The sequence below is a fragment of the Euprymna scolopes genome, chromosome 19 (assembly GCF_053919585.1).
Source record: "Euprymna scolopes isolate OS-2025 chromosome 19, ASM5391958v1, whole genome shotgun sequence".
Classification (NCBI taxonomy): Eukaryota; Metazoa; Mollusca; class Cephalopoda; order Sepiida; family Sepiolidae; genus Euprymna; species Euprymna scolopes.
The window spans coordinates 95,936,876-95,949,608 of NC_136500.1; the positions used below are offsets into that span (position 1 = coordinate 95,936,876).

The window sequence follows — 12,733 nt, forward strand, 5'->3', positions numbered from 1 at the left end:
CTTTGCATGACTGTTTTTAAATTTCTGTGTAATCTCCCCTCCCCCCCCAAAAAAAAGACTGAACAAAAAGTCTCGGGGGGGGGGGGGCTTATACTTACACCTAACAATTATACGGTTAAAAAATCTTTTCTTGAAGAAAAAAGAAAGAAAACGATATAATAAAAAGATATTTTCATTTTTCAAGGTAGGTTTTTTGTTATTTTTGATTATTTGTATTTTTTTTTTTTCCGTTTTTTTTTTTTTTTTTTTTTTTTTTTTTTTTTTAATTAGTCTGCGTCTGTTACGACGCTCGGTTGACACCGATGATTGCTGGTCTCGCTCGATCCATGCTTCACAGGAATTCACAAGAATTCGGGTCAAATTATGCAAAAGTGCCTATAAATTAGCAAATCCTCATCTCAAAAATTCTGAAATGTATTTTTTTAATTTTTTTTTTTTTTTTTTTTTTTTTTACCAAATTGTTAATAAATGGTATGTATTCACTGTTGACAATTTATTTAAATGTTTCATGATTAAACTTTAATCCAAGTCATGAAAAAGCATTTATTTTACAGGTCACAGGATGTCTTGCAAGTGTTGTATTTGAAAACACAATTTCTATTTTCAGTGAAAAAAGTTTTGTATATTTTTTTTTCTGTGTTTATCATCTCAGTTTGCAATAAAAAAACAAAGCGAATAAAACAAATGTCTGCTGTAATAATAATTCAATTCTCCTGAGAATTTATCTTAGCCAAATATTGATCATACTTTTCTAACAGTGCGTTTTAACATGTTTTTATCTCAAAAATAACTTCTTTAGATGTTTTAATTTTGGTACAATCCATCTAAAGTAGAAATGAGAATCGCAGCAATATAAATATATATAGATATTGCTTTTACAATTTTTTAAATAAATTTTAAAATTAAAACGCAAGAAACTCTTAATTTAAAACAACAATTTACAATATAACTGCAAACTGCACTAATAATATTAAGTTTTAGCATTCTTAAAAATTGTCATTAAAAAATATCTTGCTACTTTTTAATGTCCAACTCATGATAAAAATATTCACTGGCTCATTGAATCCACTATTGCCAGTCTGACCATACTATCAAACAAATTACACTTTGTTTAGCTAAAATCCTTCCACTTCCACTCAAACTCCCTGACAATTTTAGATGTGAAAAAAAAAAGTTTATTTTGAAATGTGTTAAATGCATGTATTTATTTAACCACTATTTATAAACAATCTGAAACTAATTTGTTTATTGATATTATGGTTTCATTGTAAGTTCAGAGAATGAAATTTGAGACTGAATTGTTTTACTTCTAATTTTTTTGACAGTAGGTATAAAATGGTGGAAATCCTTTTAAGATTTCATTTCAGTTTTATTCCTGCTTTACAGTTGATCATGGTGTACAAAACAACTCTTACCTTCTATGTTGGAAATATGGAAAGTTAGTATTTGAATGAAATAGCGATTCTGAATGAAAATAATGTAAAAGAGGAATGCATTGTAGAGTTTGAGTATGCTTTTGTTTTTTCATTAGGTTTGCTTTTAAACTGTTGTCAAAGAAAACTTCATGAATGATTGTTCTCCATAATAGGTCATATGCCATTTTAATAATGCATAATATGATTATGTGAAAAAAAGTTCTAATTTTTTTTTTTTCTGTTTATAGTAGTTCCTCCTATCATAAGTGATCAACTGACGCCCATGAGAGCAAATACAATGAAGGAGTGCGAGCAAGTAAGTATTATGTTTTTTTTTAAATTGATGTAGATTTTCTTATTAATTATTCTGACTCTGACTATTGCTCTGTATTTTGAAAATAATATTTAGAAAATCTAGAGAAAATTTAAAAAAAAAAAAAAAAAAAAAATTTTTTTTTTCCTATTTTTTATTGTATCAGTCAATGCTTGCAAAATTGTAAATTATGTGTCACTCATGTTTATAAATTTCATTAAAAAGTAAAAATAATTAGCAATCCTATATTTTCTTACAATTTTTTTTGTGAAAGTAGATTCAACTTATTCACACTTAAGTTTATCATAATTGCTCTTTTTGAAAACAAATACTTGATTCTATTAATTTTATAAAGTCTAACTTATTCAAACTTCAGTGGTGATTTTGTACATTTTGAAAACTTTTCTGTATATAGCATTAGTTTGTTTTTGAAATTTTCTTATTTTGTTGTAGTTGCGATAGGGCGGATGTCAAACATTTAACTACTATCTCATGCATTCCAATTGAGAGAATTTTTTTAAAAGATTCTGTCTCTTTAAGTGAACATCTACATTTTGAACAATCAACTTGGTACCTCAATTTAATTTTAAGTGGTCATATAATAATATTAGTACAAATCATTTTCATGAGGTGTGTATATATATATATCCATAAACACTTGTTTTGCTGCATCTATAACCCTTTTAGTATGCCTAGATGAGTGAAACCGCAGTGGTTGACATCTGGTGTTCTACTGACTGAACAAATGAAACTGCTAGTGGCTGTGGGAGAAATTGTATAAATTTGTAGCCATTCATTTATTTATATATTTTTATGATACTGCTAGCTTAAGGTACTTGATACTTTTTATAGAAAAGTATCGCAGAAATCATTATTTGCTCCATTCATAGGAGAGCAAATATATGTGCTCCCCTATGGGTTGATATATTAGTATAATGATGTGTTTTTGTATAATCAATTTTAGACCATAGGCTGAAGAATGATTCTCCTCTGTATTCTTTAATCTAATGAGCTGGACTTCCGGTGTTTCCGTGAAGCTGCAGGTATCGATGGATAATTGAACTAATATATAGTGTTATTTGAAATAACATATGCAGATTTGAATTCAAACCAATTCTTCAACCTTTCAAAGTGGTTTATAAATACAATATTTCTCTACAAAACAATGTTCATACTTTTATTGTATCAGTGCTTGATTAATATAAAAAATTATTTGCTGATCGTTTTTATTCTTAGAAAAATCGATAGTGCATAAAATTTATTCACCATTTTCAATCTGTTTATAGTTCATCATTATTGCTTTTTGAATAACAGATTCTTCATTCTTTTACTTTTTAAACTTCAATGATTGTTTTGTAAATTTTTTAATTATATAATGGTCAGTTGTCATGAAGTCTCAAAATTTGGCTATGAATGAGGAATACATAATTTTTGAATAATAAAGTTTGTGCTATAATAATTGAGTTGTGATAAAATAATATAACTCATCATTTCCAGATGCAATATTATTTGTTATTATTGTAGAGGTGTGGTTGAAGATTGCACAACCCTTGCCTCATAATCACATGTGCATCTACACTTACAGGAGGTATCCATTGTCTTCCGAGACTGAACGGAGGCTTGCATCATTTTTGTGTGTTTATATATTACAATTGTTTATTATCAGCATTTTCTAGCTTTTACCACTGTTGTCAAATTAGGCACTCTCATGACGTTTTTGTTTTGTTTCTTTTTTTTTTTTTTTTTTTCTCAACACTTTCTCAATGTCTGCATAAAATGCTGAATTCCAACTCCTCACTTGAATAAAAAATAAAAATGAAAAACTCATTATAAGTTATTTATAACTGAATGTATTTGACTGAAAAGACTAACACTTAACATCAATTATATTGGCTCCTTTTGTTTATGCCTATGTAAAATTGTCAAAATGTCTTTATCATGATGGAGAAATGTGCATTATTTAATAACATAAAAGAGCCATAATACTTGAATTTTATCTGCAATTTTTTAATTCAAGTTAGAAATTAATTTACAATGCATAGTTTAAAGGTTTCAGAATTACTTTTGAATTTTTGAAGCTCACAAAGTAAACCAATGTCAGCTATTTTTTTTTTTTTTTTTTTTAAATATATTAATAATAGATTAAGATGGCTTTGATATTCAAATGTAATGTTGAATCCTTTAAACTGCTGTTGAGAAAGTAATTTCTGGTTTGGAGTTTAATAACAAAAATCTGTATCGTGCTTCATTTATGCTCTTAAACCAAAGGACATTATTTTCATATATGACTCTGTTTTATATTAAATAAAAAAATGAAACTTGTTTATAATTTGCAATTTTGTTTCTAGATTATTCTACATTAGGAGAACTTGTGTTATGGTGTTGCACAGGGGAAATAGAAAAATGATTTAACTTTAAAAAATATTGTTTACATTTATAGTTTGATTTCTTAAAAAAAAAAAAAATCCAATATATATTAATACATTGTGTTAATAGTAAATACATTTTAAAAAGGAAAATAAAATAAACCAAAATGGAAAAGATATTGAAAAATTGGCAAATATTTAAATTTGGGGCAGTTAGTGGAAGGCATGTAAAGAACTGCTGATTAACTTAAGTATTATGTATGAAATCAGAAGGAAAACACGTTTTAAATGAGTAAATATGCTAGTATTATTAGCTTATTTCTTAGATAACGATGACATATTTCATTGGGTGATATTCAAGGAAAATGAGTGAAGTCTGTTAGTGACTTGTATAAAAAAATAATTTAAATAAAAGTATTAGCTTAAAAACAATTCTTAAACACACTGAAATACATATATCATCTGTTCTGATACCATACATCATCTGTTTTGCTCTTCATTAGGGGAAAAATAAATCCTCCTCAACTGAAGCAATTTGCCAAGAAAATGTGTGCATGAAAAGTTAAAATAATTGTGAAAATTTCTTAAATAGTGGAATATTTTGTCATGTTCACTACAATTAATGGGTTCTGTATTTGGCATCCAATCTGATATTCCTTTATTCCACGATTAGTCATAAAAGTGGCCTGGAATTTGGAATTAATTTGACATCCAATTTGATATTCCTTAAGTCACTGAAAAACAACTCCAAATTTAATATATGACCATGTGTTACATTGTAGTTTAGTAACATAAGCATGGACTTAGTTGCATCAATAAACATTTGTAACCTATTTTTATAGTATCCACCATCTGTTATGTTCTTGGTCAGGGAAAGAAAAGTCATCAACTGGGGCAATTTGCAAAGAAATAATTTGGAAAAATGCTTGAAAGGGACAATAATATTGGAATAGTGTTGTGTACTTACTATGGCTAAGTCTGTGCATGTAACATCTAATCTAATATTCTTTTGTTATACAATCATAATGTCTCCTTGCATTGTTGAAAAGAAATATTATTTTTATTGAAGTAAATAAATGTTAGAGTATCAATTCTAATGGAGGGATATAATAAAAAATAACCAGAAGCTATTGACATACATGTTTGAACTCTTAGTGAACATTTGTTGTTTTTTGTGAAAGTATTCTAGAATAACCAGTGTTCCTTTATTTTTTATTCCATCAAAAATAGAACATGATAATCTGGTTATAGTGATAATGGAAAAATAGTAGCAAGTAAAGGAAACCACCTTTTCTTTAGAATTTGTGGGGGGGGGGGGCTATTTGGAATAAAACATAATGTGGAATGAAGGCGAAATTAATACATGATTTCTGACATGAATAATGGCTTAGGCTAATTGCATTGCATAATAGATTAGCATATGATGGTTTGGGTTATTAAGCTATTATGTCAATATGGATGGGAAAAATCAACTTTATTATATAGATATCTCAGGTGCATGCTATTATAAAAAAACCTAGACACCTCAAAAGCATGTGGACCAGATCTCATCCCGGCTGTGCTATTAAAAAAATGCTCTGCCGAGGTTGCTCCAGTTCTGTCCAAACTTTACAATAAATGCCTTAACGAATCTTGTTTTCCCGACTGCTGGAAAACCGCCTCTGTGGTACCAGTCTTCAAGAATTCTGGTGAAAGAACTGACCCACTAAATTATCGCCCCATTAGCCTCCTCCCGCTTTTCGCCAAAATATTTGAGTCCTTAGTTAATCAAGCCCTAGTCCAGCACCTAACAGCTGCTAAACTCCTGACTGACAAACAATATAGATTCAGGCAAGCCCGTTCAACAGCAGATATCTTAACTGTAGTTTCTGAACGTATATACCGTTCATTGGATAAAACAGGGGAGGGTAGAGCAGTGGCCCTTGATATATCTAAGGCTTTTGACAGGGTATGGCACGATGGTCTTCTAAGGAAAATTAGATCATATGGAATCACTGGAAGAATTCATAATGTAATTAAATCCTTCTTAGATAATAGAAAAATCATCCAAACAATATGACATAAATGCGGGAGTACCTCAGGGGTCTATACTTGGACCTCTATTATTCCTGATATTCATAAACGACCTCCCTGATAAAATTGTTTCGGAGATGGGTATATTTGCCGATGACACCACTCTCTATAACAGATATGAGGGGAAAACAAATGAACACATATCCAAGGAAATGGCAGAAACACTAAAGGATGACCTCCAATCCGTAGTGGAATGGGGACAAAAATGGTTGGTCACATTCAATGCTGCTAAGACTAAGCTTGTTTCCTTCAATAACTACAAGAAACCTTCTCTACCACCAATAGCAATGGCCAAGAACACATTGCCTGAAAGTACTTCTTTTAAACTCCTCTGCCTAACGTTTACAGGGAATATGAACTGGAATAGATACATTGAGGGCATTGCAAGGAAGGTTGGCTCCCTCTACCGTGCTAGAAAACTACTTACGCCTGACAGTATCCTATACCTCTATAAGGCAACCATTCGCTCATGTATGGAGTACTGTTGTCACATCAGGGCTGGTGCATCTGCTGCTTGTCTCTCGCTCCTGGACAGGGTTCAAAAGAGAGTTGCCAACCTGATAGGTCCTGAACTGTCATCTAGGCTTCAGCCTCTGTCCCATCGACGAGATGTTGCATCCCTCTGCCTGTTCTACAAATACTTTAATGGTGAATGCTCTGACGAACTGCAAACACTTGTACCTCCCCGACGTAACTACCCCCGACAAACCCGACAAGCTACTAAGTCTCATCCCTTTACAGTAGAGATCCTTAGGTGCAAGAAAGCCTTTTACTCCAATAGTTTCTTCCTCAGAACTGCGGGTCTTTGGAACTCCCTTCCGGGATTCTGCTTTCCCAACTGCAATGATATGCAAAAGTTCAAGTGTAATGTTAACAAACATCTTTCTACTCATCTCCCTTCATAATGACCCCGCTAATTAAGTCCCTGATAGTAGCCCCCTGCTTCAAAGTGGCACTGTGCCTTGTTTGGGGTGAAAATTGAATTGAAAAAAAAAAAAAAGATTATATATATATATTATTGCAATTTATTTAAACCAGAGTTGAACATTAGAATTGACATGAATTTATTTTTAACCTAAATATTAAGTTTTGAATTAAAAGTAGATATGTAATTTTCTCAACTTGTAGAATAATTTAATGACACTTACCATCTGCAATTATTGTTACATTTGTACCAACAGAAATTTAGGTAATTCACCGGCAACATTTATTACTCTCAATTGAACTTAAAAGTTCTTAAAAATCAAATAGTTATTTTATTTTATTTTTTTTTCATATATCGGAATAATATTTGATTTTATTTGACAAAGTTCAGAAAACATTACAAGAATAATTTGATTTAAAAACTTCAAATTTGATAGTTTTTAACTTTTTATTAAACAATGTTTTGCGTGGACTTTGAAATTTTCTCCCTATGAAGGATTATTTAGGTTTTTAGTCCATAGAACTAAGTTTAGAATAATAATAAAAACAAATCAGAATTGGTAAACAATTTATTGGAAAAATAATAAAAACTATGAAATATACTTATCACATATGTACACACTAGCTGATTTTTGATATTGCAGAGGGATGCAATTATTGTTTTGTACAATTCACTATTTAAAAAAATATTAATTCAAAATAATAAACATTTCATTCATAATTTTATAAACATAAAATCCAACTCTTATTTATTTATTATTTATGAATAGTGACATCTTTCTGAAGAAAGAAGAAATCAATTTGTCTTTTCACTTGAAATATAGAAATAGATCATACCTTGTTGAAAATGAAATTAGTACCTCTAAAGAAAGGAATTTTTTTTTTTTTTTTTTTTTTTTTTTTTTACATTTTCACCCCAAACAACGCACATTGCCACTTTGGTGTAGGGGGCTTCTATCAGGGGCAACAACTACTGGGGTACTATGTTGGGATTTGGGCAGCAAGATGTCGGTTCACGTTACACTTGAACTTCTGCATGTCAGTACAGTTGGGGAAGCAGGGACCTGGAATGGAATTCCAGAGTTTAGCGGTTCTGGGGAAGAAACTATTGGAGTAAAGATCTTTTACATCTAGGGATCTCTACTGTGTGGGTGTGGGATTTAGCTGCCTGTCGGGTTTGTCGTGGGTGTCTGTCATGGGGGCATAAGTGTCTGCAGTTCGCCAGAGCATTCACCTTAAAATACTAGTAGAACAGGCAGAGAGATGCAACATTTCGTCGATGGGACAGAGGCTGAAGCTTAGATGCCAGTTCAGGACCTATCAGATTTGCGACTCTCTTTTGAACCTTATCTAGGAGTGAGACTAGTAGCAGATGCACCACCCCAAATGTGACAGCAATACTCCATACATGGGCGAATGGTAGCCTTGTAGAGGTACAGGATACTTTCGAGTGTTAGTAGTTTTCTAGCATGGTAGAGAGAGCCTACCTTCTTCACAGCGGCCCTGGCAATGCTTTCAATGTAATTGTTCCAACTCCTGTTTCCTGTGAACGTTAAGCCAATCAGTTTGAAAGATGTACTCTCAGATAAAGAGTCACTGGCCATTGCTATTGGTGGCAGAGAAGGTTTCTTGTAATTATTGAAGGAAACCAGTTTAGTCTTGGCAGCATTGAATGTGACCATCCATTTTTGTCCCCATTCCACTACAGATTGGAGGTCATCCTCTAGTGTTTTTGCCATTTCTTTAGATATGTGTTCATTTGTTTTCCTGTCATGCTTGTTAAAGAGTGTGGTGTCATCAGCATATATACCCATTTAAATTTTGTCGGGGAGGTCATTTATGAATATCAGGAAAAATAGAGGTCCAAGTATAGACCCCTGGGGCACTCCCGCATTTATATCATATTGTTTAGATGTACGACCGTCGAGGACAAGCTGGATTTTTCTCTAATCTAAGAAGGATTGAATTATGTTAAGTATTCTACCAGTGATACCATATGATCTAATTTTCCTGAGGAGACCCTCATGCCATACCCTGTCAAAAGCCTTAGATATATCTAGAGCTACCGCTCTACCCTCCCCCGCTTTGTCCAGTGAATGGTATATATGTTCAGAGATTACAGTGAGGATGTCTGCTGTGGAACGGGCTTGTCTAAATCCATATTGTTTGTCAGTCAGAAGTTTAGCATCTGTAAGGTGATGGACTAGAGCATGGTTAATTATGGTCTCAAATATTTTGGTGAAAAGTGGGAGGAGGCTAATGGGGCGATAATTTGATGGGTCAGTTCTTTCGCCAGAATTCTTGAATACTGGTACCACAGAAGCAGTTTTCCAACAGCCCGGAAAGCAAGATTCATTAAGGCATTTGTTCTAGAGTTTGGAGAGAACTGAAACTACTTCGGCTGAGCACTTTTTTAATAGCACAGCTGGGATGAGATCGGGTCCACATGCTTTTGAAGTGTCAGTTTTTTATGATAGCATGCACCTGAGCAGGGGTGATTTTTAGATCATCTAGCGGGGCGTCTGCCGCAAAGGAAAGTCAGTCAGGCAGGTGGTGGTTGGAAGGGTCCAGTGTGGAGTTTGAGGCAAACCGACTGGCAAGCATATTAGCCTTGTCGGTTGCTGAGCAAACAACCTTGTGATTGTTGGTTAGTGGGGGAATTGTCGATTGCCCATTATTTACAACACTGTTTTAGATTTTCCAGAAGTCATGCATTTCTAATTTTTGTGCTTTTATGCGTTTTTTCTCTCTGAGCTGTCGCTATTTCTTTCTTAATGATACTTCTAGCTTCTATATACTTCTGTCTGTTTGAACTGGACTTATGTCGGTTAAATCTGCAGTATGCATGCTGACTTTGAGCAATGGCAGTTGCGCAAGTAGAAGTAAACCATTGGGGAAAGTGGGGCTTGCTATAAAATTTCCGCATGGGAACATGTGCTTCAATTACTGTTTTGAACCATTCAGTAGTCTCATTTGCGCACTGTTCAGCAAGAAGAGAAAAAATATTTCCCCATCGGGCATCTGATAAGATCTCTGATGGCTTCCCAGTCAGCCCTTTTATATTATCTCGTTGTTTTGAGCACTGGCTCTTCAGTTTTGGGTCTAGAGTTTAGGGTGATTTCGACCATTATCACTGCATAATCAGTGTTCCCGAGTGGGCTGTCAGCATTTGTTATAGAATCCTCGAGAACTGTGGTCAGAAACAGATCTAGAAGTGAAGCATGTTGTTCTTGCTGGTCAGGGAAACGTAATCATTTGTGATAGGGGGTGAGATATAGCAAAGCTATGTGTTGTGCTGCCCGCTGCGTCTGTAAGTAGAGAATCCAAGCCAGTTTTTGTGGTGAACATTAAAGTCACCAAATACATGTACTTGTGTGCTAGTGTAGAGGGAGAGTGCTGTGCCTATGCAGTCAGCGACTTTGTTTATTATGGTGCAGTCCTGGGTTAAGGGAGAGTGGTAGAGAAAATAAAAGTAGCTAATGTTATGTTGTATATTTAGTTTAAAGCACATAATGGCTTGATTGTCCGATTCTAGCTTTGTTTCTCTAGTCAAGGGGAGGGTGTTACGAATGTAGACTCCAAATCCGTGCATATGTCTGTCAGAGTCCTTACGACAGAGTGGGAGATAGCCAGGCATGTTAAAGTAGTTAGAGGGGATGAGTGTAGGTTAGTCTCACTTAGTGCTAAGATATCCGGGGTGTTTGTAAGGAGAAATGCTTCAACATCATTTAAATTAGTTCTAAGCCCATGGATGTTCGTAAATGCAAGCCTCAAGGGAGAAGGCAGGTTGTTTTTGTTTGAGTTTGGGCCTGGTTTTAGCGTAATTTTTTATTGTACTGTCTTTTTTTTTTTTTTTTTTTTTTTTTTTTTTTTTTAAGAGTTTCAGTTTAGGTAAGGGATGCTGAACAAGTGGTTATGCAGAATACCAGACCTGCAACACAAGCAGACCATCAGTTGTCCTGCCATCTACTAGGATTGTGGCCTGAGGATAGCCCACCGGGGATGAGTGCAGGGTCCCTTTCCATGCATGACATGGCACTACAAACAACCCGATATTATACAACTGTTGATGAAGCAGCCACTCTAAGCGCTACCAAAGAGTTAGGGCGCCTGTACTACCAGTCGGGAACAGCAGCCAGGAACTGTTTATCGGTTACTCTCAACCCATCAGACGATGGTCAACCCAATCTACTTGTACTGGCATTATGGCATTCAAGCACTCCCAAGTGCCCAGTTTAGGGGATGGGATGTGTCGGGAGTGGGGAAAACGGCGTTCATTGCCCTAGTCAGGAAACAAGATCAACCACTGAAGGTCTGTCAACTCCCCGTGATTCGACCTCTAATAGGCAAAGGCCGGGCGATAGTGCCTACCTACTCCTTAAGCAGTTTAGGTTTGCAGACCGGTAATTTGTTTGAGTCACCAGCTCTAGGAAGGTTGTCATCCAAGACTGGAGAGGCCTTCCTCCCCTTAGGTTTAGCTTCAGAGTTTTCCTTCTCCTAGAGGGATGACCTGGGAAGATCTATGGGTCCATCAGCATCGAGAGGGTTTTCCCCGCGCCTGGGTCCTAATCCAGGTATTTCTGCGCCCCCGCGTTGGTGGTTAATGTTAACGGGTTAGTTTAAAAGGGTTATATATCAACTGAAAAATTATACTCCTCAAAGTGATTACAGGGCATTGCTATTTCATTGTTACTGGAGGAGGGGCTGAGTAAGAGTTCATGCAGTGGAAGCAGCTATATTTGCAAACAGGTCTGTTGGAAAGAGTTAACCTCGTTTGTTTTTTTCTTTATGTCAAAAAAAAAAAAAGAAGTTTCCTTTTCTTATTTTTATGTTGACTTAGGAATAGGATAATGCGTTGCAGAATGGTATGGTATTACGAATTAACTAGAAAAAATTGTACAAGTTCTGGATATTTTAGATAGCAGGAGGGTTAAGTTGTATATTCAATAGATACAAGTAACGTCATTTTTGATATGAAGTACATGTATAATTGTGAGTAAATTATGCTTTGTCGTATACAGTATGTATAGTACAATAAATAGATATATGGGCATATTTCTAGTAGATGCGAATATATGGAGATTGTAGGTATTAAGTAGGTTACCATTTCTAATGAAGATCTCTTCAGCTTTTGTTTAAAAATCAGGAAGTTGTATTTTGCATTATAGAGTAACGGTTCAGTTTTTGTATTTAACATTGCTTAGCTAAGGAAGGGACAGCTATTGCTATGTAATATAGATAGTTGTATATCTAAGTACAGACTGTTGTTAGTGAGTATCCACCTGGATAAGAATAGACTAATGCATGCTTGAGGGGTAGAAATGTACAGATGTTTAGTGATCATGACTTCCAATTGGTCAGCATGCAAAGGTTAAGGGCTGAAAGCTAAATACCCCCATCTAAGTCAGGTGTATTGTATGAGCGTTAGTGGCAACTTGGAGAGTAGAGCAGATTGTTAGTTTTCAGGAGAGGATTAAACTTACAGAATACAGTTAGGATTAATTATAAGAGTTTTGAGTGCCAAGTAACGTTTAGTTTGAGAAAAGAAAAAATTTTTTTTAACTTAACATGCAAATCAGATATAGGCAGTCATCTTGGAGGCAAAGTACATATTGGATATACGTAGCAATCCAGCAAGGGTG

The 12,733-nt window shown here is 34.3% G+C and overlaps 1 protein-coding gene across 5 annotated transcripts in view; it reads left to right on the forward strand.

Moving 5' to 3' along the window:
• LOC145239850 (uncharacterized) overlaps nucleotides 1-12,733 on the forward strand; it is a 242,332-nt gene that overhangs the window by 75,414 nt on the left and 154,185 nt on the right. For all 5 annotated transcript variants that reach the window (XM_080103403.1, XM_080103402.1, XM_080103404.1 and 2 more), the window contains exon 3: nucleotides 1,664-1,731. In XM_080103403.1, the coding sequence (XP_079959529.1) occupies nucleotides 1,664-1,731 (68 nt within the window). The remainder of the gene's footprint in view (nucleotides 1-1,663; nucleotides 1,732-12,733) is intronic.